The following is a 23,319-nucleotide window of genomic DNA, read 5'->3' as shown; positions in this document are numbered from 1 at the left end:
TGCGTGTCTGTGACCAGCCCTACCATGGAGCCTGCGTGTCTGTGGCCCAGGCCCCAGGCCTGCATGTCTGTGGCCCAGGCCCCAGGTCTGCGTGTCTGTGGCCCAGCCCCCAGGCCTGCATGTCTGTGGCCCAGCCCCCAGGCCTGCGTGTCTGTGACCCAGCCCCCAGACCTGCGTGTCTATGGCCTAGCCCCCAGGCCTGCGTGTCTGTGACCCCAGCCCCCAGGCCTGCATGTCTGTGACCCAGGCCCCAGGCCTGCGTGTCTGTGACCAGCCCCACCATGGAGCCTGCGTGTCTGTGGCCCGCCCCCAGGTCTGCGAGTCTGTGGCCCAGCCCCCAGGTCTGCGTGTCTGTGGCCCAGCCCCCAGGCCTGCATGTCTGTGACCCCAGCCGCCAGGCCTGCGTGTCTGTGACCCAGCCCCCAGGTCTGTGTGTCTGTGACCAGCCCCACCATGGAGCCTGCGTGTCTGTGGCCCGCCCCCAGGTCTGTGAGTCTGTGGCCCAGCCCCCAGGTCTGCGTGTCTGTGGCCCAGCCCCCAGGCCTGCGTGTCTGTGATCCCATCCCCCAGGCCTGCGTGTCTGTGACCCCAGCCCCCAGGTCTGCGTGTCTGTGACCAGCCCCACCATGGAGCCTGCGTGTCTGTGGCCCAGCCCCCAGGTCTGTGTGTCTGTGGCCCAGCCCCCAGGCCTGCGTGTCTGTGACCCCAGCCCCCAGGCCTGCATGTCTGTGGCCCAGGCCCCAGGTCTGCGTGTCTGTGGCCCAGCCCCCAGGCCTGCGTGTCTGTGACCAGCCCTACCATGGAGCCTGCGTGTCTGTGGCCCAGCCCCCAGGTCTGTGTGTCTGTGGCCCAGGCCCCAGGCCTGCGTGTCTGTGGCCCAGCCCCCAGGCCTGCATGTCTGTGACCCAGCCCCCAGGCCTGCGTGTCTGTGGCCCAGTCCCCAGGCCTGCGTGTCTGTGGCCCAGCCCCCCCATGGAGCCTGCGTGTCTGTGACCCGCCCCCAGGTCTGCGTGTCTGTGGCCCAGCCCCCAGGCCTGCGTGTCTGTGACCCCAGCCCCCAGGCCTGCGTGTCTGTGACCCCAGCCCCCAGGTCTGCGTGTCTGTGACCAGCCCCACCATGGAGCTGCGTGTCTGTGGCCCGCCCCCAGGTCTGCGTGTCTGTGGCCCAGCCCCCGGGTCTGTGTGTCTGTGGCCCAGGCCCCAGGCCTGCATGTCTGTGGCCCAGCCCCCAGGCCTGCATGTCTATGGCCTAGCCCCCAGGCCTGCGTGTCTGTGGCCCAGCCCCCAGGCCTGCATGTCTGTGACCCAGCCCCCAGGCCTGCGTGTCTGTGACCCCAGCCCCCAGGCCTGCGTGTCTGTGACCAGCCCCCCCATGGAGCCTGCGTGTCTGTGACCCGCCCCCAGGTCTGCGTGTCTGTGGCCCAGCCCCCAGGCGTGCGTGTCTGTGACCAGCCCTACCATGGAGCCTGCGTGTCTGTGGCCCAGCCCCCAGGTCTGTGTGTCTGTGGCCCAGGCCCCAGGCCTGCGTGTCTGTGACCCCAGCCCCCAGGTCTGCGAGTCTGTGGCCCAGCCCCCAGGTCTGCGTGTCTGTGGCCCAGCCCCCAGGCCTGCATGTCTGTGACCCCAGCCCCCAGGTCTGCGTGTCTGTGACCAGCCCCACCATGGAGCTGCGTGTCTGTGGCCCGCCCCCAGGTCTGCGAGTCTGTTGCCCAGCCCCCAGGTCTGCGTGTCTGTGGCCCAGCCCCCAGGCCTGCGTGTCTGTGGCCCAGCTCCCAGGCCTGCATGTCTGTGACCCAGCCCCCAGGTCTGCGTGTCTATGGCCTAGCCCCCAGGCCTGCGTGTCTGTGACCAGCCCCCCCATGGAGCCTGCGTGTCTGTGACCCGCCCCCAGGTCTGCGTGTCTGTGGCCCAGCCCCCAGGCCTGCGTGTCTGTGACCAGCCCTACCATGGAGCCTGCGTGTCTGTGGCCCAGCCCCCAGGTCTGTGTGTCTGTGGCCCAGGCCCCAGGCCTGCGTGTCTGTGACCCCAGCCCCCAGGTCTGCGAGTCTGTGGCCCAGCCCCCAGGTCTGTGTGTCTGTGGCCCAGCTCCCAGGCCTGTGTGTCTGTGACCAGCCCTACCATGGAGCCTGCGTGTCTGTGACCCCAGCCCCCAGGTCTGCGAGTCTGTGGCCCAGCCCCCAGGTCTGCATGTCTGTGACCAGCCCCCAGGTCTGCATGTCTGTGACCCCAGCCCCCAGGCCTGCGTGTCTGTGACCCCAGCCCCCAGGCCTGCGTGTCTGTGACCAGCCCCACCATGGAGCCTGCGTGTCTGTGGCCCAGCCCCCAGGTCTGTGTGTCTGTGGCCCAGCTCCCAGGCCTGCGTGTCTGTGACCAGCCCTACCATGGAGCCTGCGTGTCTGTGGCCCAGCCCCCAGGTCTGTGTGTCTGTGGCCCAGCCCCCAGGCCTGCGTGTCTGTGACCCCAGCCCCCAGGCCTGCGAGTCTGTGGCCCAGCCCCCAGGTCTGTGTGTCTGTGGCCCAGCCCCCAGGTCTGCGTGTCTGTGATCCCATCCCCCAGGCCTGCGTGTCTGTGACCCCAGCCCCCAGGTCTGCGTGTCTGTGACCAGCCCCACCATGGAGCCTGCGTGTCTGTGGCCCAGCCCCCAGGTCTGTGTGTCTGTGGCCCAGCCCCCAGGCCTGCGTGTCTGTGACCCCAGCCCCCAGGTCTGCGAGTCTGTGGCCCAGCCCCCAGGTCTGTGTGTCTGTGGCCCAGCCCCCAGGTCTGCGTGTCTGTGATCCCATCCCCCAGGCCTGCGTGTCTGTGACCCCAGCCCCCAGGTCTGCGTGTCTGTGACCAGCCCCACCATGGAGCCTGCGTGTCTGTGGCCCAGCCCCCAGGTCTGTGTGTCTGTGGCCCAGCCCCCAGGCCTGCGTGTCTGTGACCCCAGCCCCCAGGCCTGCATGTCTGTGGCCCAGGCCCCAGGTCTGCGTGTCTGTGGCCCGGCCCCCAGGCCTGCGTGTCTGTGACCAGCCCTACCATGGAGCCTGCGTGTCTGTGGCCCAGCCCCCAGGTCTGTGTGTCTGTGGCCCAGGCCCCAGGCCTGCGTGTCTGTGGCCCAGCCCCCAGGCCTGCGTGTCTGTGACCAGCCCTACCATGGAGCCTGCATGTCTGTGGCCCAGCCCCCATGCCTGCGTGTCTGTGGCCCAGCCCCCAGGCCTGCATGTCTGTGACCCCAGCCCCCAGGCCTGCGAGTCTGTGGCCCAGCCCCCCCTGGAGCCTGCAGGGCACGTGGGACCTGAGCCTGACCTCTTGGCCCAGCCCTGCTCAGACCTCCCAGGTCATCCTCAGCACAGGGCTCCACTCCCCACCTCCCAGGCTCTCACCGGGAGCAGGAGGCAGGACAGGGCCACGCGCTCTGGCAATGGGCCCATCCAGGGAGCCCCACGCGGAATACACGGCGGCTGCAGAATGTTCCGCATTTGGTGTGACCACAGCCTCGGCGCTCTGGACCTGGCCTGGGTCCCCGCCCTCCTGGTGTGGGTCTGCGCCCACAGGTCTGGGCTCGTGAGCGTGTTGTCTCCACCTGCTCTGACACATCCCCAAAGTCTGCCCCAATGCCCCTGCCCTCACCTCCGCTCAGGGCCCCTCCCCTCCACGCCCCAGTGTGCTCCAGACGGCTAACGCTGCCAGACACCTGCCGGCAGAGAGCGCGGTCAGCAGACGCAGGCGCCAGGCTGCCAGGATTCCACTCACCGCGAGGGCAGAAGCACCTGGATGCTTCCTCTGCCTCTTGCTTAACGCTGTCCCTGGGCCTGCCCAGCTGCCCGGCAGGAAGCGTCACCCGCACACACGTGGCAGCAGCGGGAGCCCAAGGGGATGCTGTCCCCCTGGCCTGGCCCGCGCAGGACCCAGCACATGCCGCCTGGGGGCCACTTTCTGTCCCTCACTTTATTGGTCATGATAAGGGCCCCATAACAGGAAATCTGCCGTGTCAGCCACTGAAGCGCACAGCCCAGTGGCACTGGGCACGGTCATGAGTTGGGCGACCAGCGCCAGCGTCCATGTCCTGCTTTCCATCTCCCAAACTGAAACCATGTCCCCACTGGACACCGGCTTCCCTGCACCCAGCACTCACCCCTCCCCCCTCCCCAGGCTCTGTGAATCTGACTCTCGCGCAGGACCCGGTGCTCTGAGACTGGGTATTTCACCCAGGGCTGGCACCCCACCCAGAGATGCCCCGCACAGCAACTAACTCCTCCCCTTTCTCAGGCTGAGTGACATGTCGACAGGTGTCGCCATGTTTGGATTTGTGTCCCTCAGTGTCCTGCAGGACCTTGCTGTCCCCAGAGTCTTCATGGATGGCACCTGCAGGCCGTGCCGGTGCTCAGAGACGGAGCCTGTGGGCAGTGGGCAGACTGCATGCAGGCACTAGGGGGAGGCCCTCCAGGGGACCCCAGTGGCTTCTTGGGACAGGGACACACCCATGTGCTCCTTTCACCTCAGGACTTGCCCAGCAGGATGTCCCGACCATGGACTGTGGATCTGCAGAGCCAAGAACCAAGGGCAAATCTCGTGACACAGCAGCCTCCCCAGATCCCTGACGGTAGGAAGGGCTGACCCACGCATCCAGCAAGGGCTGACCCACGCGTCCAGCAAGGGCTGACCCACACGTCCAGGAAGCTCTGACCCACGCATCCAGCAAGGGCTGACCCACGCGTCCAGCAAGGGCTGACCCACACGTCCAGCAAGGGCTGACCCATGCGTCCAGGAAGCTCTGACCCACACGTCCAGGAAGGGCTGACCCATGCGTCCAGGAAGCTCTGACCCACACGTCCAGGAAGGGCTGACCCATGCGTCCAGGAAGCTCTGACCCACACGTCCAGGAAGGGCTGACCCACGCGTCCAGCAAGGGCTGACCCACACGTCCAGGAAGCTCTGACCCACGCGTCCAGGAAGGGCTGACCCACGCATCCAGGAAGGCTGACCCAAACGAGCAGGAAGGGTTAGCCCACCGTCCGCACACTCTCCACCCCACTCCTGTTCTCACCTTCTCATGGACACTCCGCTTGCTCCCACCCCTGGCTACTGTGCGGTCGCCCTGCAGAGCTCTGCCCAGGCCCCCTCAGCTGCTCTGAGCACAAACCCAGAGGAGACTTCTGGACCACGGCAGGTCCACAGCTCACGTTTGGAGATGCGCCTTGGGGTTTTATGCAGGAACTACCGGGTGTGTTTGCTCAAAGCAGCTCCCTCGAGGTCCCAGGAGTCCAGCACCAGCAGCAAAAAAGCCACCCAGAAGTCCAAGCTGCCGCTGCAGGCCACTCAGGCAGCAGGGAGTCCCCGGGAGAGCTCTGTCCCCGGTACTGCACCCGGCACTTGGACCCAGAAGCCCTGCCGTGCTGCTGCAATGCTACGGTGACAGGAGAAGCTAAGCTGGAATCAGGTGCCAGGCAGGGCCCCAGGAACAAAGAGGCACCAAAGTCAGCACACGGGTGATGAGGAGGGGCCTCAGGACAGGAGGACCCCCAGCTGCCGCCTGGATTCCCAGCCTGAGAGGATGGACAGCACTCGGGGACAAGGAAGGGTCGGCGCCAAGACTGTAGGCAGCCGTGGGCCCCCGCGGTGGCAAGGGGGCGGAGGCACGGCAGGGGGAGAGGTTCACTGAGTGGGGGCACTGCTGGGGGAGAGGCTCAGTGATGGGGGCTCTGGTGGGGGAGAGGCTCAGTGATGGGGTCTCTTGGTGGGGGAGAGGCTCAGTGATGGGGTCTCTTGGTGGGGGAGAGGCTGAGTGATGGGGGCTCTGGTGGGGGAGAGGCTGAGTGATGGGGGCTCTGGTGGGGGAGAGGCTCCGTGATGGGGGCTCTGGTGGGGGAGAGGCTCCGTGATGGGGGCTCTGGTGGGGGAGAGGCTCCGTGATGGGGGCTCTGGTGGGGGAGAGGCTCAGTGATGGGGGCTCTGGTGGGGGAGAGGCTCAGTGATGGAGGCTCTGGTGGGGGAGAGGCTCAGTGATGGGGGCTCTGGTGGGGGAGAGGCTCCGTGATGGGGGCTCTGGTGGGGGAGAGGCTCCGTGATGGGGGCTCTGGTGGGGGAGAGGCTCAGTGATGGGGGCTCTGGTGGGGGAGAGGCTGAGTGATGGGGGCTCTGGTGGGGGAGAGGCTGAGTGATGGGGGCTCTGGTGGGGGAGAGGCTCCGTGATGGGGGCTCTGGTGGGGGAGAGGCTCCGTGATGGGGGCTCTGGTGGGGGAGAGGCTCCGTGATGGGGGCTCTGGTGGGGGAGAGGCTCCGTGATGGGGGCTCTGGTGGGGGAGAGGCTCAGTGATGGGGGCTCTGGTGGGGGAGAGGCTCAGTGATGGGGGCTCTGGTGGGGGAGAGGCTGAGTGGGGGCTCTGGTGGGGGAGAGGCTCCGTGATGGGGGCTCTGGTGGGGGAGAGGCTCACTTGCAGGGCACAGGAGAAACCTTTATTTGCTCCTTATGGAAAGAAGCGCGGCCGCAAGCTAAGCCTTGCTTGCACCAAGTGAGCCTGAGACACTGCCAGGGTGTGTGAGCGCCCAGTGGGAGACGGGTCTGTGGCCTGTGGCGCCCGGGAAGCAGGGCCGCAGGTCCTGTCGGGCGTCAGCATCTCGGACGAGACACCGAGGCCGTGGCAGAGCGGGGAGGGCGGGAGGTCTTCAGGGGTCTGCCCTGCGCCTCGGGGCGACTCAGAGGATGGGGGGGGGGACCGTGGCGTCCGATGCTCGGGGGGGGGGGGGGGCGGACGTCCACTGCAGAGCCGCCATCCGCGGAAGGAGGCTGCAGAGATGCACACGTGACCGTGCTACAGCTGCAAGCACAGTGGCGACTTTTAGGAAAATGGATTTTTGAGTAAAAAAAAGCAGTTGCAAAAGAACACATGAACTGTGATGACATTTATGCAAAACTCAGGCTAAGCCTGAGCGGGCAGTGCGGCAGACCTCCTCCTGCACGTAGCAAACACTTTCACAAACAGCACAGGACTACGGACACACGTCCAGGAGGGGCCACCTCTGGGGTGGGGGGGGACTCCTGGGAACCCCGACTTCCCCAGCCCCAGAGGACGCATCCGGGCATCTACCCCAGGAGCATTCTTTATGTCTGACAGGAACAGGCACGCTTGTGCACGCATGAGGTAGTGCCGATTTTTCTTTTTAAAACAAAGGGCGAAGTGGAGCCCATGGAGGAGGTGGCTGGGGAACTGGCAGGAGTGGATCCCCTCCCAGGAAGCCCCAGATCCCAGGAGATCCTTCCCCGGGGGGCAGGACGGGGTGCAGAGCCTTGCTGCTGGAACTCCCCACGGGGGAGGCAGTGCACCCTGGACCCCCACAGGCCTCTCCTAGGATCCCTGCACCTCTCGCGCCCGCCTGGACACTTCCGGCTGCATTTTTAACAGATGCTCACTGCTCGTGGATGACAGATTGCTCGAGGGTTTTCTGCTTGTTTCCTTAGATCCAGGGGTACTTTCCCTACAGGCGGCTCACTCCTGCCATGAGGACCGCCCGCATCTTTCTCCCGGAAGCTGGCAGAGCCCGACACCGGGGCACAAGGACGACACCTTTACGGTGCCGTGGAGTCTCCGCCTCGGAGCACCGCCCAGTGTGATCTGTGTTGTGACATCTGTGAGTATAGTGGAGGAGGAGACAGTCCCTGGATTAACTAAAGAAAAGGCTTATCCCACACGGCTCGGTTATCGCTGCACCAGAACCCGTCGCAGCATCTGCGGGTTCCGCTACCGAGGGAAGCCGGCGGCCCCTCAAAAGCCGCGTGGCGCAGCCTGGCTCGGCGAGGCCGCCGACTTCCCGAAGCTCGGCTGGCAGGCTTCCGGTAGGAAAACAGCCACAGCCCCCTCCCAGCTGCTCCGTGGTGGGACAGGATGTTAAATGCGGCCCGTTAAATGGCTCTGGAAGCAGAGGAGCAGGTGGCGAATGGTCTCTGAGGCAGATGGCACTTTGTAATATTTGTATTTGACAGTCATTGGCGCTCCTGGAGACCACAGCCACTCGCTCCTACTACCCTTCCTCACGCGGATGCTTGAGACGTGGTGGGCCAAGTTTTAGGAATAAATACTCCCGTTCTTAAGCTAAACTGCTTCTTTTATTCCAGCCGGCAGGGCCAGGTGGCAGCGCTCTGTCCCCACGCTCCCGCCACCGAGCTGACTGCTCCCGCTCCCTTCTCTCCGAGTCCTCGCCCCTGTCTGTCCTCCACCCTCGCCCCTGTCTGTCCTCCACCCTCGCCCCTGTCTGTCCTCCACCCTCGCCCCGTCTGTCCTCCACCCTCGCCCCTGTCTGTCCTCCACCCTCGCCCCGTCTGTCCTCCACCCTCGCCCCTGTCTGTCCTCCACCCTCGCCCCGTCTGTCCTCCACCCTCGCCCCGTCTGTCCTCCACTCTGCCCTTGAGGCTGCGCACTTCTCAAGCCTGAGACATAAACAGGAGTGAGCGCGCTCCTCTCCAACAACGCCCCCCTCGCCCAGAGCCATGGCACAGCCAGGTCGTGGGCAAACCACTCACAGGAGCCTGCTTGAACCACGGAGAGGAGCCCACTCTGCCCTGCTCACCTGCCTGGACTGCTGGCCCCAGCCACCCCAGCCCACACAGCAAGCGGCTCCCCCATTTGTGGGCTGCAGGAAAGGGGCACAGCCTGGGCCACGCAGTCTTTGCACATAGACCCACTCAGCATTGCCACCATCAATGCCACCACCATCCCAAGGAGCAGCCAGGAGGTGAGACGCAGGGTTAGAAACCTCGAGAACGAGTAGAACAGGCTGTGTGTGCTCTGCCTGGGGTCTGCCGGACGGCTGGGTCAGCTCCACAAACCTCAGCCGCGTGCAGGCTGGGCCAGGGCAGAAGGACACAGCCCTGTGCCGGGGCATGGACAGCCCAGGAAGGGCACAGGTGCATGGACAGCAGCCCACCAGGTGCCCAGGCAGCAGAGCCACAGGGCCAAGCTGTGCCACCGGCACTGTGGAGGAAGAAGCCTAGCTGTGAACATGCTGGGAGCCGGCCGGGGCTCTTCTACATGTCATGGGGCATCCAGGGTCTCTCCCTGGAAACCTGAGCCCACAGCACCGGCCTCGGCCTCCAGCGGGCAGGAGTCTTGCAGCCCTGCTGCCCTTCCTGCTCACATTCTGGGTCTAGTCTGGAGGTGTGGACATGTGACAGCTCCCAGGCTCTGCCCATATCCTGACAACCAAAGCTCCCAAACACTGCCAAGTACCCTCCGAGGAGCAGCGCCGCAGATGAGAACCGGCCACCCAAACCCCTAGGAATCTTTTTAAAAAATTTATTTATTTATTTGAAAGTCAGTTATATAGATAGAGGAGAGACAGACAGAGAGGTCTTCCATCCACTGGTTCACTTCCCAATTGGCCGCAATGGCTGGAGCTCCACTGCTCTGAAGCCAGGAGCCAGGAGCTTCTCCCAGGTCTCCTACACAGGTGCGGGGGCCCAAGGACTTGGGCCATCCTCTGCTGCTTTCCCAGGCCATGCCCCCAGGCATCCTAAGGCAGTTACCAAACCCTAGTTCAAACAGACTCATGGGGCACACCTGTTTAAGACAGGAACTTTGGGGGCAGGGCTGTGCTGTAGCGGTAAAGCCACCACTCAACACTGGCACCCCCTGTGGGTGCTGGTTTGTGTCCCAGCTGCTCCATTTTCTCCCTGCTAATTCTCCTGGGAAAGCAGCAGAGGATGGCCCAAGTCTTTGGGCCCTGGTACCCATGTGGGAGACCCAGATGAAGCTCCTGGATCCTGGCTTTGGCCTGGCCTAGTGCTACTGAACTAGCGGGTGGAAGATCTCTCTGTCTCTCTCTCTCTAACTCTTTCAAATAAATAAAAAGAATCTTAACAAAGGGGGGGGGGGGGACTGTTGCCTTGCCAGTAAAGCCAGCACTGCTCATCGGCAGGCAAATGGCCGTGCATGGCTTTTGGGGGCTCCGCCTGAGCAGGGCGCGGCCTGCACGGAGAGGAGCGCCTGCTCTGGCCCAGCCTGCTCTGCTGTGGACGCTGCTCCCACACCCCCTCCCCAGGACACTCCGTCCGGCTCCCGCGCCTGCCCACTCCGCCTGTCCGGAGGCTCCAGCAGCTGCCCGTGAGGACACCCCAGATGGACAAGCTCCGCTGCCCTCTCTGTCATGTAGAACTTCACAAAGGTTTACACCACTACGGACACAGCCGGCGTCTCTCTGTCGCCGTCTCTGTAAGCTCAGAACAGCATCACAGGAGGCCACGCCGCCCCGAGGAGCCCCCTCATTTAAGATCACCCTGGGTAGAGCCCAAGGCCGACCCAACAGCTATGCCAGACCTGGCCATGGGCCCCGGCGCGGGCCCTGGCCGAGCGCCTTCCGAGCTCAGCCTGCAGCCTGCATGCCAGGGCAGAGCCTGTGGCACCAACGCCCAGGTCCAGGCACCTCACACACCCCTGTGGGCCACACCACCCACGGTTTTGACAGCTGCCTGATGTGCATGGCGGCCAACTGGGTTACAGAACCGTGCAGAACACAGACATGAAAAGACACCTAATTCTTCCTCACTTGATGAATCGCATACAAGGCCTGGAAGCAGAAGTGCGCGGGTTTGGCTCTGAGATAAATTCTCCTGGACAATGGCAGGTCGCCTGTAATAAGTGCCAACAGGCCGATACATTTTAACCAGCGTCTTGCCACAGCTGTGAGCTACTTTCCACACAGATATTAGTCGTGCATTTTATTTATTTCCCCGTCATATCCTAAACACGTTTCCACCAGCTTGCTAAAATACAAGTCGGATTTCGTTCCTGAGAACACAACGTCCTCGTGACCCACTAATAAATCCAACTGATACGGAAATGTGGCCGCGGACACCCCAGGGTGGAAAGAGACCACGTCACACACGCCGGAAGCAAAGCCCACAGACCAAAGCCACTCCCGCAAACCGCAGAGGGAATTCAGTGACCCGTCTTCCTGCCAGGCACGGCAGGTGAACACGCAGAGGTGTCTGTCACAGCCCAGTGCCGGACCCTGTCCTGAGCACACGGCACCCAATGCACGCTGTGCCGTGCTCCATGGGAGATAACCACAAACGTCCCCAGGGTCCAGGCACTGTCAGTGCCGTGTGCGCCTTTCCAGGGAACTGGAACAGGAAGTCACCTCTGCAAACAGCTCGGGGCCACTGAAGGCTCGGGTGGGGGGAGCGTCTGTGCAGCTGGAACCCAGCAGACCCCTCTCCCCCGACCCAGCCCACCGCCCCTCCTCACAGCTGCACTTGAACCCCACAACCGTGCGTCCAAGGCCAGAGGCAGCTGACTGGGACATGGAGGGACTGGGGGCAGCCAGCCCGCCTCGTGCCAGGGGAGCTGTGCTCTGTACCTACCTGGGAAGGGGGCCGTCCACAGGGGTATGGCAATGGGCGCCAGCGTCAGGAAGTGGCATGGCTGCACACTGGCGGGCGGCAGGCCCCGGAGGCCCTCAGGCTCCACGGAGACCATGGCGGCTGCGGTGATGGCGATGGTGGGGCTGCTGCTGGCCGGCTTGAGGTTGCTGTGGCAAACACCTGCGGAGGAGGGCAGGGAGGTCAGAGGCCAGCGGTGTCTGCAGGGGGCAGGTGAGCATTGCTATCAGCACCCCAAACCCAGAAAAGCAGCAAGAGGGCTGCCGCCCCATTGAGTGGACACCCATGCTGTGCCGCTGACCCCAGGACACACGTGGAGAGGAGTCCTCCCTGGGTGGAGACGTGTGCTACGCCCCTGCCACACAGCTGTCACCGTGGCGTTCACTGAGCCCCAGAGCTCACGTCACCAGGGCAGGGGTGGGACCTGCATCCCCCACTGGAGAACTCAGCTGCGTGGACGTGTGGGGCTGCATCGTCACGAAGGAACGGTGGGGCCGGGGAGGCCTGTGGGAGGTCGAGGGCCAGGCCGTGCGGGTCAACGGCCTGTGATCTGGCTCTGGGCCAGGTGGGCGTGGGAGGACTGGAGGGGTTAGGGGCCCTTCCCGACTGCTGTTTGAGCACACAGCCAGGGAATACTCAGGGCCAGGCCCCTGGTTCTGCACCCCAGGAAGCTGTTCAGATTTGGAGGCAAAAGAGAAAGGCATTAACAGCATGACATCAGACACATCTCCAATAAAACTGGTAGGAAAAATGAAAGGAAGTCTTCAGACCGAGAACATTCTAGACACAGAATTGCGGCTGATTTTCTCCAGTCCTTGTTGTCTTTTTCCCTGTCTCCCTAATTCCCTAGGATGGTCATGTTCAGATTTCTTTAATTAAATTTATTTTTCATAGAACAGATTTACAGAGCAGGAAGTACAGAGAGTTCCCAGGCACGGTCGCGGCCCAGTTCCCTCACTCCCTCGTTCGGTATTGTGGACGAGCCGAGAGTGACGCCACATTCACCATCCAGTGCCACAGGCTCCAGCAGGGAGCGCGTCCCGGGGGCTGAGGGACAGGGCGGGCATCCACATCACTGCACACACGGCCTGGGTTTCCTGCCTGCAGCACCGGGTCCATCCGGCCGCCCCTGGCAGCCCCTGACCTCACCGTCCACCGACCCTGCCTTTTCCAGGAGCTCCTGTGATGGGGACCCAACGCGTGAGCTCTCTCAGGCCGCACCTTTCTCTTAGCAACACGCATGCAGGTGCACCGCGTCCCGTCACGGCCTGACAGCCCAGAGTGCGCCCCTCCTCTGAGGCCCCTCGGTCTGCTGCTCCATTCTCCCACGGAAGGCGTCACACACGCTTCTGGGCTCAGCAATCAAGAACGAAGCTGTGGTGAGCATCCACGTGCCGACCTCTGTGTGGACCCAAGTCTTCCACGCCTTTGGGTAAGGAGAGGGCCAGCCGACGGCGTGCGTGGATTCCTCGATGCGGGAGCCTGCCCGCAGGAAGGTGAGCGAGGGAGCTGCTCCACACCTGCCTGCACTTGCTGCTCTCAGTGTTCTGGATCTCGGCCGCTCTAACAGCTGCACAGACTTCAAGTCAGCAAACACGGGCGGGTTAACCTGCTGGGGCGACACTGGCATCCCGCGTCTGCTCTGTTCCCACCAGCTCCCTCAGAAAACACGGGGCGGGTTAACCTGCCGTGGGGACACTGGCATCCCGCGTCTGCTCTGTTCCCACCAGCTCCCTCAGAAAACACGGGGCGGGTTAACCTGCCGTGGGGACACTGGCATCCCGTGTCTGCTCTGTTCCCACCAGCTCCCTGCCGATGCACCCGAGAAGGCCCCAGCGCTGAGTCCCTGCCACCCATGTGAGAGACCCGGCTGGAGCTCCTGGCCCCTGTCTTGGCCCAGCACAGCCCTGGTCCTTGTAGCCATTTAGGGAGTGAACCGGTGGATACAGTTATCTCTGTGTCGCTCCCTCTCCCTCTGCTGCTCTGCCTTTCAAATAAATAAATAAATAAATCTTAAGAAAAACAAAGTCAGAAAAGATGTTTCATCTTAAAGAAAGCACACTACAAAAATTCATCAAATAAACACATGTATAAAACCACACACATGGCCAGCGCTGCAGCTCAATAGGCTAATCCTCTGCCTGCGGCGCCAGCACCCCGGGTTCTAGTCCCGGTCGGGGCGCCGGATTCTGTCCCGGTTGCCCCTCTTCCAGGCCAGCTCTCTGCTGTGGCCCGGGAAGGCAGTGGAGGATGGCCCAAGTGCTTGGGCCCTGCACCCCATGGGAGACCAGGAGAAGCACCTGGCTCCTGGCTTCGGATCAGTGCAACGCGCAGGCCACGGCAGCCATTGGAGGGTGAACCAATGGCAAAGGAAGACCTTTCTCTCTGTCTCTCTCTCACTGTCCACTCCGCCTGTCAAAAACAAACAAACAAAAAAACCAAAAAACCCACACACGTGAAAACACGTGTAGAAGTGTCCCTGTGGCCTCTGCAGCTGAATACGTGGTCCTCCACTCTCGGTTTCCCATGGCCGTGGCCGGCTGTGGGGACAGCACCACGGCCGTGCGGCCTGTGTGGCTTTTCCTGTCCTCCATCATTAAGGGCCCCCAGAGCCACTGCCGGGGGCAGCCACACCTCTCATCTGCCACATCGCCACCCCCACAGCCATCGCCACAGCCCCAGCAGCCGCACACTGGCAGGCAAGTATCCAGGTGCCACTGTGGGGGCACAGAGAATCGGGGCTGTGCTCGGGCCCACGCACACAGGCCGCGGGAAGCCATCACACCCTCCATGGCCCTGCTCAGACATCTCCTGTCCCCCTGGGACTTCTCCCCCCCTCATCAGGATCATTGCTCCCCCCACCTGGCTGCTGCAAGCACCGCGGGAACCCTCCACCTGCTCTGTGACCCTCTGCAGGGGACCCAGGCGGAGTGTGCTTGCTGGGAGGCCGGGGTGAGGCTGGAGGGGGCGGTCTCAGCACAACCTGGGGGATTCTGTGGACTCAGGAGCCACTGGGGGCTCCCCCTGCACAAGATGAAGGGGGGGGGAGGGGCTGAGAGGGCAGAGCCTGCCCTGCACCCCCAGTTCCATCAGGCCCAGGAACCCCCCGGAAGCCGGCCTTGGTCGGCCTACCCCCAGAGTGCTCGGCCCTCAGCCCACGGCCGGACCCACACTGGGCCCGCAAGGACGGCCCCTGGCCGTGTGCCTCCTTCTGCTGCTTTGCAGGACCACACACCACAGGGCAGGCGGCCAGAACCCCCCAGGGCTCTACATCCACAGCAGGTGTGAGGGAAGCCCTGCTGGGCACTGCCCACAGACTGGAACCTCTGGAGTCCCACTCTGGCTAAAATCCTAACCGGCCAGTGGTTCCCGAGGCAGGGGGCCTCCCCACACAGGCTGGGCACACAGCCAGCTGCCCGGGACTGGAGGAGCCAGCCAAGGACGCACCTTCAGGCCGTCATGCTCCGTGCACACCTGCATGCCTACCTGGGTGCCTTCGCCCCTTCCTTCTCCGTGGCAACTGCGGCCTGGGTCCTCTCGAGGCCACCTCTGCAGAGGCCCCTCTCCCAGCTCTGAGTCAGGACCAGGGCTCTGTCACTCCCCGTCCCCACCTCTCCCTCACCTGAGTCCCCAGCAGGGCCAGGACCCCAGATGGGGCTGCTTCCACCTGGACTCCCTGCTTCTCCTGGGAGAAAAGGCAAAGGGAACTCGATCTTCCTCCAGTTCCAGGCTCTAGTCTATACCACGGCAGAAGCCGCTGATGGCTCAGCCCCTGTGCCGTGGGCTTGGGCTTGGGGCTGGCAGTGGCCGGCTCCCAGCTCCCCTGAGCCCCTACAGGGCAAGCTCCCCATGGCCACCCATGCACCCACAGGGTGCAACTCCCCATGGCCAGGTGTCCACTGGGCTGCCAGAGGCCCCTCAGGGACACAGGGTGGCCAGAGGGACCACACACTTGGGAAGCAGGAAGGAGAGGCCTTGAAATAATCACCATTGCAACACCGGACAGTGAGGCGGGGCCACGGCGAGGGCGTCCGTCAGCCACGGCTTCGAGGGCGGTTTGTGTCTCACAAGCTTCAGGGGTGAGGATGCCCCCCTCGCCCCCAAGCACAGGCTCCAGTGACCCCGCCTGCTGGTCGCGATGAAGGTGACCTTTGACCACGAATGAGAACACAACCAAGGGGCTTTGAAAGACGACGGTGAGAGAGCCGCCCGGACGGAGCTGAGGACGCCTCCTCACCTGTGACCCTGCTGCTCCGATCATCTTCAACTAAAGGCAAAAGGCACAAGCGACCCTTGTCTGTCTCTCTAAGAGAAAATCCTGGGGGGCAGGCGGTGAACCCAGGGGCTGGGACACGCGCATCCCACGTGGGAAGCACGTGGTCAAGGCCCAGCTTCCTGTGCACCTGCCACCCACCTGGACCCGGGTTGAGTTCCTGGCTCCCAGCTTTTGATCCCAGCCCAGCCCACGCCATTCTGGGCATTTGGGGAGTAGACCAGCAGATGGGAGCTCTATCTCTCATCCATCTGTCCCTCACTTTGTGTGTGTCTCTCTCAAACATAATAAAATAAATAAAGTCTTTAAAATTAAAAAAAAAAGGCCGGTGCCGCTGTAGCTCAATAGGCTAATCCTCCACCTGCGGCACCAGCGCCCCGGGTTCTAGTCCCAGTCGGGGGCACCGGATTCTGTCCCGGTTGCTCCTCTTCCAATCCAGCTCTCTGCTGTGGCCCGGGAGGGCAGTGGAGGATGGCCCAAGTGCTTGGGCCCTGCACCCCATGGGAGACCAGGAGAAGCACCTGGCTCCTGGCTTCGGATCAGCATGGTGCGCCGGCCACAGTGGCCCCTGGGGGATGAACCAATGGAAAAGGAAGACCTTTCTCTCTGTCTCTCTCTCACTGTCCACTCTGCCAGTCAAAAATAAAGAAAAAAAATTTTAAAAATAAAATTTAAAAAAAAGCACTGGGAAAGATGGTTTGAAATCTGCTTTGACTCCAGTTGGCTGCCCATAAACCAGCTGAGCGCAGCCCGGGGGAGGTCCAGCAGCAGTGGCAGCGGCAGCCCCGGCCCAGCTGGTACACGGCATGGAGAGAGGAGGCCCTGTCTCATCCGAGGACCCCGAGGCTCCAAGTCTTTGTGAACTGTGACCTCTGACCACAGGCTCATCAGCACCACACCTCCCCCACACAGGAACCTGGGGGCGGCGGGACTGTGTGCACATCATAGAACTCAGCGGGACACCCTCCGCCGGGGACACACACAGGGCACAGCAGCCCAGCACGGGGAGAGAGGGCGTGGGCCGCTCCGGTTCCTGTCTCCCTCCTCCCTGTGCTTTGTCAGGCGCTGGCCCAGCACCTCCACCTGTCAGGCCCGGCCAGCCAGGGGACCAACGCAGGCAGACAGACGCGCTGGGTACCGGCCGCCGAGGACGCCAGCCGGGAAGCGCACGGACTCAGGGAGCGCCGGGGACGCCAGCTGCTCCCCTGAGAGCTGCCTCTCAGGCTGTGTTTGGAAGATGAGCAGGCACTCAATAAATTGTGTCGACTGATAAACAAGGATAATAACTCCCTTTCCCCAAAGGGATGAGAATCCCTCAGTTGAGTAAATAAGCAGAGAGATAAGATAGGTCCAGCCAGAGGAGCAAAACTGCTAAGCCAGCCGAGAGATAAGCCAGAAATGCTATCCCATAAGGATTACTTATAAAATCAATGTTTTAAGCAAAACAGTAATTAACTGTGTGCTTCCCTTGAAGACAGCCTGTGGGCAGGGGGAGCAGCAGCCCAGAGGCCCAGCCCCAGGCAGGTGGCTACCGCTGCCACCCTCCCCCTTCTCTCCTTACCAACGTGCAAGGGAGCCTCATTGCCTACCTCAGCTGGGGGGGGGGCGCCCTGCCAGCCACAAGGACTCCCGGTGCCAGGCTCTGGTGCCATCCTTGCGCTGGCATCAGGCCGACCCCACTGCACGGTGCCAGGCCCGGCCCCCGGCGAAGCCCTGCCTCCTCCCCTCCAATTCACCCCAGACGACTCAAGGACCCTGCAGGGCGTCTGCGAGCCCACCCCAGGAAACAGACACAGGAGGCCCCCATCCTGGGCGGTCATGGATGCACACAGAACCGCAGGGCTTCAGGGACACGGCTGGCGCTGCCACGGCTGGCACTGGTGGCCCTGGAGAAGAGAGCCGTGGGAGCCGTAGGGTTCTTGTCTTCATGCAAGAAAGAATTTTGGCGCAAGACAGAGAGTGAATATGGTTTTACTGGGGTAGGGCATCTGTCAGAATGAAAGGGACGAAGAGCCCAGTCATACGGACGGGGGGAGAGCAAGGCTACACGGCTGGGTGGAGAGAAAACACCTGGGCGGGCAGGTGGGCAGGCAGGCGGGCAGGCCAGGCGGGCAGGCGGGCAGGCGGCTCAGCAGAGAGCAGAGAGCCGAGTGCACAGTCTTTGTCTGGACTCCTGGGAGTCTCTTCATCCCCTCCTCCTTCTCCTCCAGGACAGAAGATGGGGAGCCCTGGCAGAAGGGTTTGTGGGGTGATTAGCAAATCCCTCCCCAGATTTGCTGGTGCTGGGCAGAGAAGAGGGGCTTCCCCCAGGGCATCAGTGAACGTTTTATTGCCCCAAGTTATCAGGTCAGGTAACCCGTTTGGTCCTGAGGAGAGAATTCTCCTGGGAGCTTCCTTGGGGGAAGGGCTGGGACCACCTGGGATCGTATCAGGGTCTGGGCAGGGCTTGGAAGGGCAGGAGGCCGGGCGTCTGGGGCTTCCACAGCAGGTGCTGGTCTCTTCAGGCCCCTCTCACACACTCATAGGCTGACTTTAACGTCCTCCCTAACACTGCCACGGCTGGCGCAGCCACGGCTGGAGCTGCCCAGAGGCAGGCTGGCTGTTGACGCTCCTGGCACAGCCTGCGAACCCTGGCTCCCATCCAGCAGCTGAGGGCTGCTTTCCCTGGGGCTCACGGGAGAGAGAGGACGGTGTCCATGGGAACCAGGATGGTGGGGCGAGCAGCGCCTGCAGGGCCCTCGGCGTCAGACTGAGAGCACCAGGCCCCGCTCAGCACAAGTTCCCAGCGGCCATACCGGCGGCTCACTGGATTCTCTCCTCTCTGCCATGTTCTGAACAGAACTGGTGGCAGAGCAGTGCCAGGCACCCAGACCTCCTGTGCGCCCTCCTGGGCACCAGCCACATGGGGTCTCAGCTGTGGCACCCGCACCCACCCTCCTGTGCGCCAGCCAGGACAGGGCTGCTCTGAGAACCAGGCCCAGCCACCTTGCCCAGGGTTGCTGGCTTCCCGGGATCCAGCCAGAGGCGTGGAAGAGTGGCCGGGTTGGGACTGGTAACCCCCAAGGGGTGCAGAGCACCTGTCTCCCATCGAACCTCTGTGTCCTTGTGGAAGGTGGGGGTGGAGCATCATCCGGGCATCTCTGTCTCTGAGAACTCCCGTGGGGGTATGGGCTGCAGGCAGCTGGGGCACCTCGCGCTGGGGAGAAGCGTGGCTCTGGCAGACATAGCCGAGGTGCCTGCTCCACTGGGCAGCGTCTTCCAAGCCATAAGCGCCAGTGAACATCCTCTTGGCAAATGGCTTTGCCCCGGGTGGCCTTCAGTCACTCCACCCACCACTGGCAAAGGTTTGATCCGATGGGGACCGTAGGCGCAGGGCACCCATGGGGTGGGTTTCCCAGGCTCTAGCGAGCCTGTGGCAGGGGCATCTGTGAGCTGGCACCCAGGCCGCCAGCAATGGCACTGATGGCTTCTTCCCCATGCCAAGAGCCCTGTGCTGAGTCTCAGCACCCGCTCAGACAGCAACACCGCGCTGTCTCCCGGACGGCCAGGAGCAGGCTCGGGCACGCAGTGGGCAGCACCCGCGCCTGAGTGGCTGGCCTTGGTGCTTCTGTTCTGGTTCTCCCGAAAGACACAAGTGATGGCTGGCGCACTTCCACGTTGTCAACGTGCCAAGGAGTCTGACCTGCAGCATGTAGGGAAGCTCTTCCTGGGGTCTGTGCGCCAGCCACACGGGGTCCCAGCTGCGGCACCCACACCCGCCCTCCTGTGCGCCAGCCACACGGGGTCCCAGCTGCGGCACCCACACCCGCCCTCCTGTGCGCCAGCCACACGGGGTCCCAGCTGCGGCACCCACACCTCCTCTGTAAGGCACCGCGGGCCACATGCTACACACAAGGGGTCACACAGTAGGGTCCGGCTGCTTCCCTCGGAACACACGCCTCCCCGAGCACCACAGGAGACAGCAGAGAAAGATCCAGAAACAGCATCTTCGTGGTTCAGAGGACAGAGGAGTAGACGGGAACAGGAGAGGGAGGCGGTGGTCAGGGGAGCAGGAGAGGGAGGCTCCACCGCGCGGTGCTAGGGGCCCAGAGCCACAGAGCAGAGGGGGCTCAGATGCCTTCACACCCACCCATCCCACGGTCTGTGGTACCCGAGAGTTGGCAGGGCCCCTCACCCAGGCAGGGGCTGTGGCCTCTCCATCCCCAGGCAGCAGCAAGGCCATGGAACTCCAAGGAAGTGGCTCCTCCCTGTATCTCCTTCCTGCAGGACCTGGCCAGGCGCGGTGAGGATGGAGGAGGTGGCCCTGGCCCTGAGGGTGGGGAGAGAGAGGCTGGGGTGGGGTCACCAACAAGGTCAGCCTGATGTCGCCCTCAAGCCTGGGGACCCTCGCTCAGGCAGTTCTATCATCTGACCCCCAGCCCGGGCCACAGCACCCTTAGATGCCGGCAGAGCCCATCCCGGGACCCCTCGAGGGTCCAGCATGGCCAGGGCAGCCATGTTGGAGGCCCAGCAGTGGCCACACACAGTGGAAAGGTTTTGGCGGCTTTGTTGTGGGCCGCCTTTTCTGGGTCTCAGTCACCCCGGCCTCCGGGACCCCTGGGCAGGGGTCTCTGGGCCTTTACCTCACGACGAGGAGGAAACCCTCCAGGGAAGGAAGCTGTGGCCACTGTTCCTTAGCAGACGCCTCTCAGAGGCTGTAGCCAGGACTGGTCCTGCTCTGCCTCCCCACGGCCCCGGGACCCTCAGCTGGTCTCCTTGCACAGAGCTGAGGGGCACAGCTGTGGGGCCTGTGTCCACCCAGGACCCTGAAGACATCAGCTCAGAATGTCCCCCTGGGGCCCACCGTGTGCAAGCACTCCCAACCCCCAACACACACATGCACACACACATGTGCACATGCTCACACACATGCACACACAGAGTGGAAGCTGAAATGTGCAGGCACTCACCGCCACGGCCCACGTGGAGCTGCTGCCTGCCCCGCGGTGCACAGAACCGGGCGAGAACGCTGAGGCCGAGCACCCACTGGGCTCTGCACCCAGTTAGACAGCTAAGTTCATTATGTCATGATTTCAGGTAACTTGGTGCCCGTCCTTGTGAATATTCATGTCACTAAAACCCGAGAGTATCAGTTACACCACCCAGAAGAACACTCGCGGCTGATGCTAGGCTACCCCCACGTGTCCGGTCCCAGGACGCCAGGGCAGAGGCCAGGGAGACAAGGTGGGGCTCCCTTCCTGGGACACGAACATGCTGGCCGCACCTGCTGGGGAGGAGGGGCCGCTGGGCCCCGAGCTCCACCACAGGAAGGAGCCGGGCAGGCATGGACGGTGGCGACGTGGTGCAGCACGTGGCCCCAGCTGGACTGGAGGGCCGGCTTGGAAGAGCTCCCTGCTTCCCCGAGGTTCGGAATCCCAGGCAAGCCCACCCCATCTTGGTGACTCACAGACTCCTGAGAGGGGCTCTGCCTACGGATACCCCCAGTATACAGTAGGTGCCTAACAAATACAAGTTGGCCGGGTGCTTCCTGAAGGATCATCCATCGGGGGTCCCCCAGCTGCCCGGCGTGTGAGCTCACTCCTGAGAGGGGCTGACGCTGGGGGTTCCACAACAGCCCCTGGGGCAGGGCCCCCAGGATGAGCCCACCTGAGGCTACAGAGACCAGAGGTCAACCTTCCACCCCACAATGGAGACGTGCAGTCCACAAGCACGGCCGGCAGCCCCTGACCTCTGCCCCCAACCACAGCCGGCGCTGCCACTTTGGGAGCAGCGCGAGGCCTCAGAGGGGAAGGGGCTGCCAGGCGGCTGTCCCCACCGCTCCGTTATGCCCGGGGCTCACAGGGCGCACGCCCCCCTCCCACCTGCCTCGCAGCCCTGGGCACGGACGGAGGGCAGGGAGTGCGTCTCGGCAGAGATGTGCGCCACAGTCAAGCAGCCAAGGGTTCTGCAGAGCCCCCGCTCGGCTGTTAAGAGACCAACGTGGTTGAAGGCCACGTGACAGATCCCAAACGGGCAGCTCTGCTCCCGGACGTCCCCAGGGAGCTGCCGACTTCCAAGACCACGCAGGACAAGGATGGGCCTTTCGCAGGGCCACACGAAGGACCTGACCCCTCACCACACCTGGCCAGCTGTGGCTGGAATGCGTCACTGGACTACTTTTCAGTGCCATTTAACCAGGAACAGCGGTGGGTGTCCCTGGAGGCCTGCGGCCCGAGTCAGACGAGATGGGAGAGTCCAGCGTCGCAGCCATGGTGGCGACACTCGTGCAGCCAAGGGAGCGGGAGCGCTCGCACCTGCAGACCTGGCGGGGAAGGCCAGGGACAAAGCAGGCTGAAAACTGGGGCCAGCGCTGCGGCACAGCAGGCAAAGCCACGGCCTGCAATGCGGGCATCCCACATGAGCACCAGTTCGAGTCCCGGCTGCTCCACTTCCAATCCAGCTCTCCGCTAACGGCCTGGGAAAAGCAGCGGAAGATGGTCCAAGTGTCCGGGTCCTGGGCTAATGCAGGCCGCGGTCTCTCTAGTCTGGGCCCATTCCTGATGGGATGTGGGCTGGTGTGGCCGATGTCACTTCCTCCAGGGCCCTCACGTTGCTCCTGATGGCACTGGGCTCCCCTGGCCCTTCCGGGGCTTGAAGTCCCAGGGCCTCTGGGTCCGGCCTGACTAGGCACCGTCCAGTGGAAAGTGTTGTAACCAACGTGGAGGAGCTGGGAAGGCATGCACCCACAGCCAAGCCTCAGGCGACCAAGACACACACTGTCCTGCCTCACCGCTCCCTGGCCCACCTCCTGCTTGCACTGCCAAGGTCACGTTGCCCTCAGGGGAAGTCTGTGGGCGAGATCCTGTCCATGCGTCACGGGGCCAGCAGAGCCCATGAGCTGCTCGCAGCACTGAGCTCCATGAAGCATAGGCTTGGGCAGGTGCACACATGTGCACACGTGTGCTCACACATGCCTGCTCTCCATGTGGTTGGGATGTGGGCCCCTGGGCAGCCTCGGAGAGGCGCGAGATGGGCTCAAGATGGGCCGTGGTCACCCTGCTGTCCACACCGGCCATCCCAGGCCAGTGGCAGTGAGAGGGTGTAAGCCAGGTCCTCCCAACAGCCACAGTGCTGCTGACTCACCTCCAGGGGACAAAGCAAAGCGTCACCACACGGGGGAGCCCAGCAAGCCCACAGGGTCCCTCGCCTCCCTCGTCTGACTGAAGAGCCACCTCTTTTTTTTTTTTTTTTTGACAGGCAGAGTGGACAGTGAGAGAGAGAGACAGAGAGAAAGGTCTTCCTTTGCCGTTGGTTCACCCTCCAATGGCCGCCATGGCCGGCGCACCACGCTGATCCGAAGCCAGGAGCCAGGAGCTTCCTCCTGGTCTCCCATGAGGGTGCAGGGGCCCAAGCACTTGGGCCATCCTCCACTGCCTTCCCGGGCCATAGCAGAGAGCTGGCCTGGAAGAGGGGCAACCAGGATAGAATCCGGCACCCTGACCGGGACTAGAACCCGGTGTGTCGGCGCCACATGGCGGAGGATTAGCCTGCTGAGCCGCGGCGCCGGCCGAAGAGCCATCTCTTGACCCCTATTCAAGGACCAGGTGTTTACCCGGCGAGAGGCAGACGCCCCAACAGAGCACACAGGTGGAGTCCTGATGCCGGCTCCTCACTCCAGCCTCCTGCTGATGCGCACACTGGCAGGCAGTGGTCA

General features: G+C 63.4%; 1 protein-coding gene across 1 annotated transcript in view; it reads right to left on the bottom strand.

The window, feature by feature from the left end:
- The window catches only part of TCERG1L (transcription elongation regulator 1 like), a 156,111-nt gene that overhangs the window by 105,331 nt on the left and 27,461 nt on the right, over positions 1 to 23,319 (bottom strand). Inside the window, exon 4 of the mRNA XM_062214993.1 lies at positions 11,336 to 11,515. Within this exon, the coding sequence (XP_062070977.1) occupies positions 11,336 to 11,515 (180 nt within the window). The remainder of the gene's footprint in view (positions 1 to 11,335; positions 11,516 to 23,319) is intronic.

Source organism: Lepus europaeus, chromosome 17 (assembly GCF_033115175.1).
Source record: "Lepus europaeus isolate LE1 chromosome 17, mLepTim1.pri, whole genome shotgun sequence".
NCBI lineage: Eukaryota > Metazoa > Chordata > Mammalia > Lagomorpha > Leporidae > Lepus > Lepus europaeus.
Note: the sequence above shows the minus strand (reverse complement) of the source record. Positions and strands in the feature narration are given on the sequence as shown.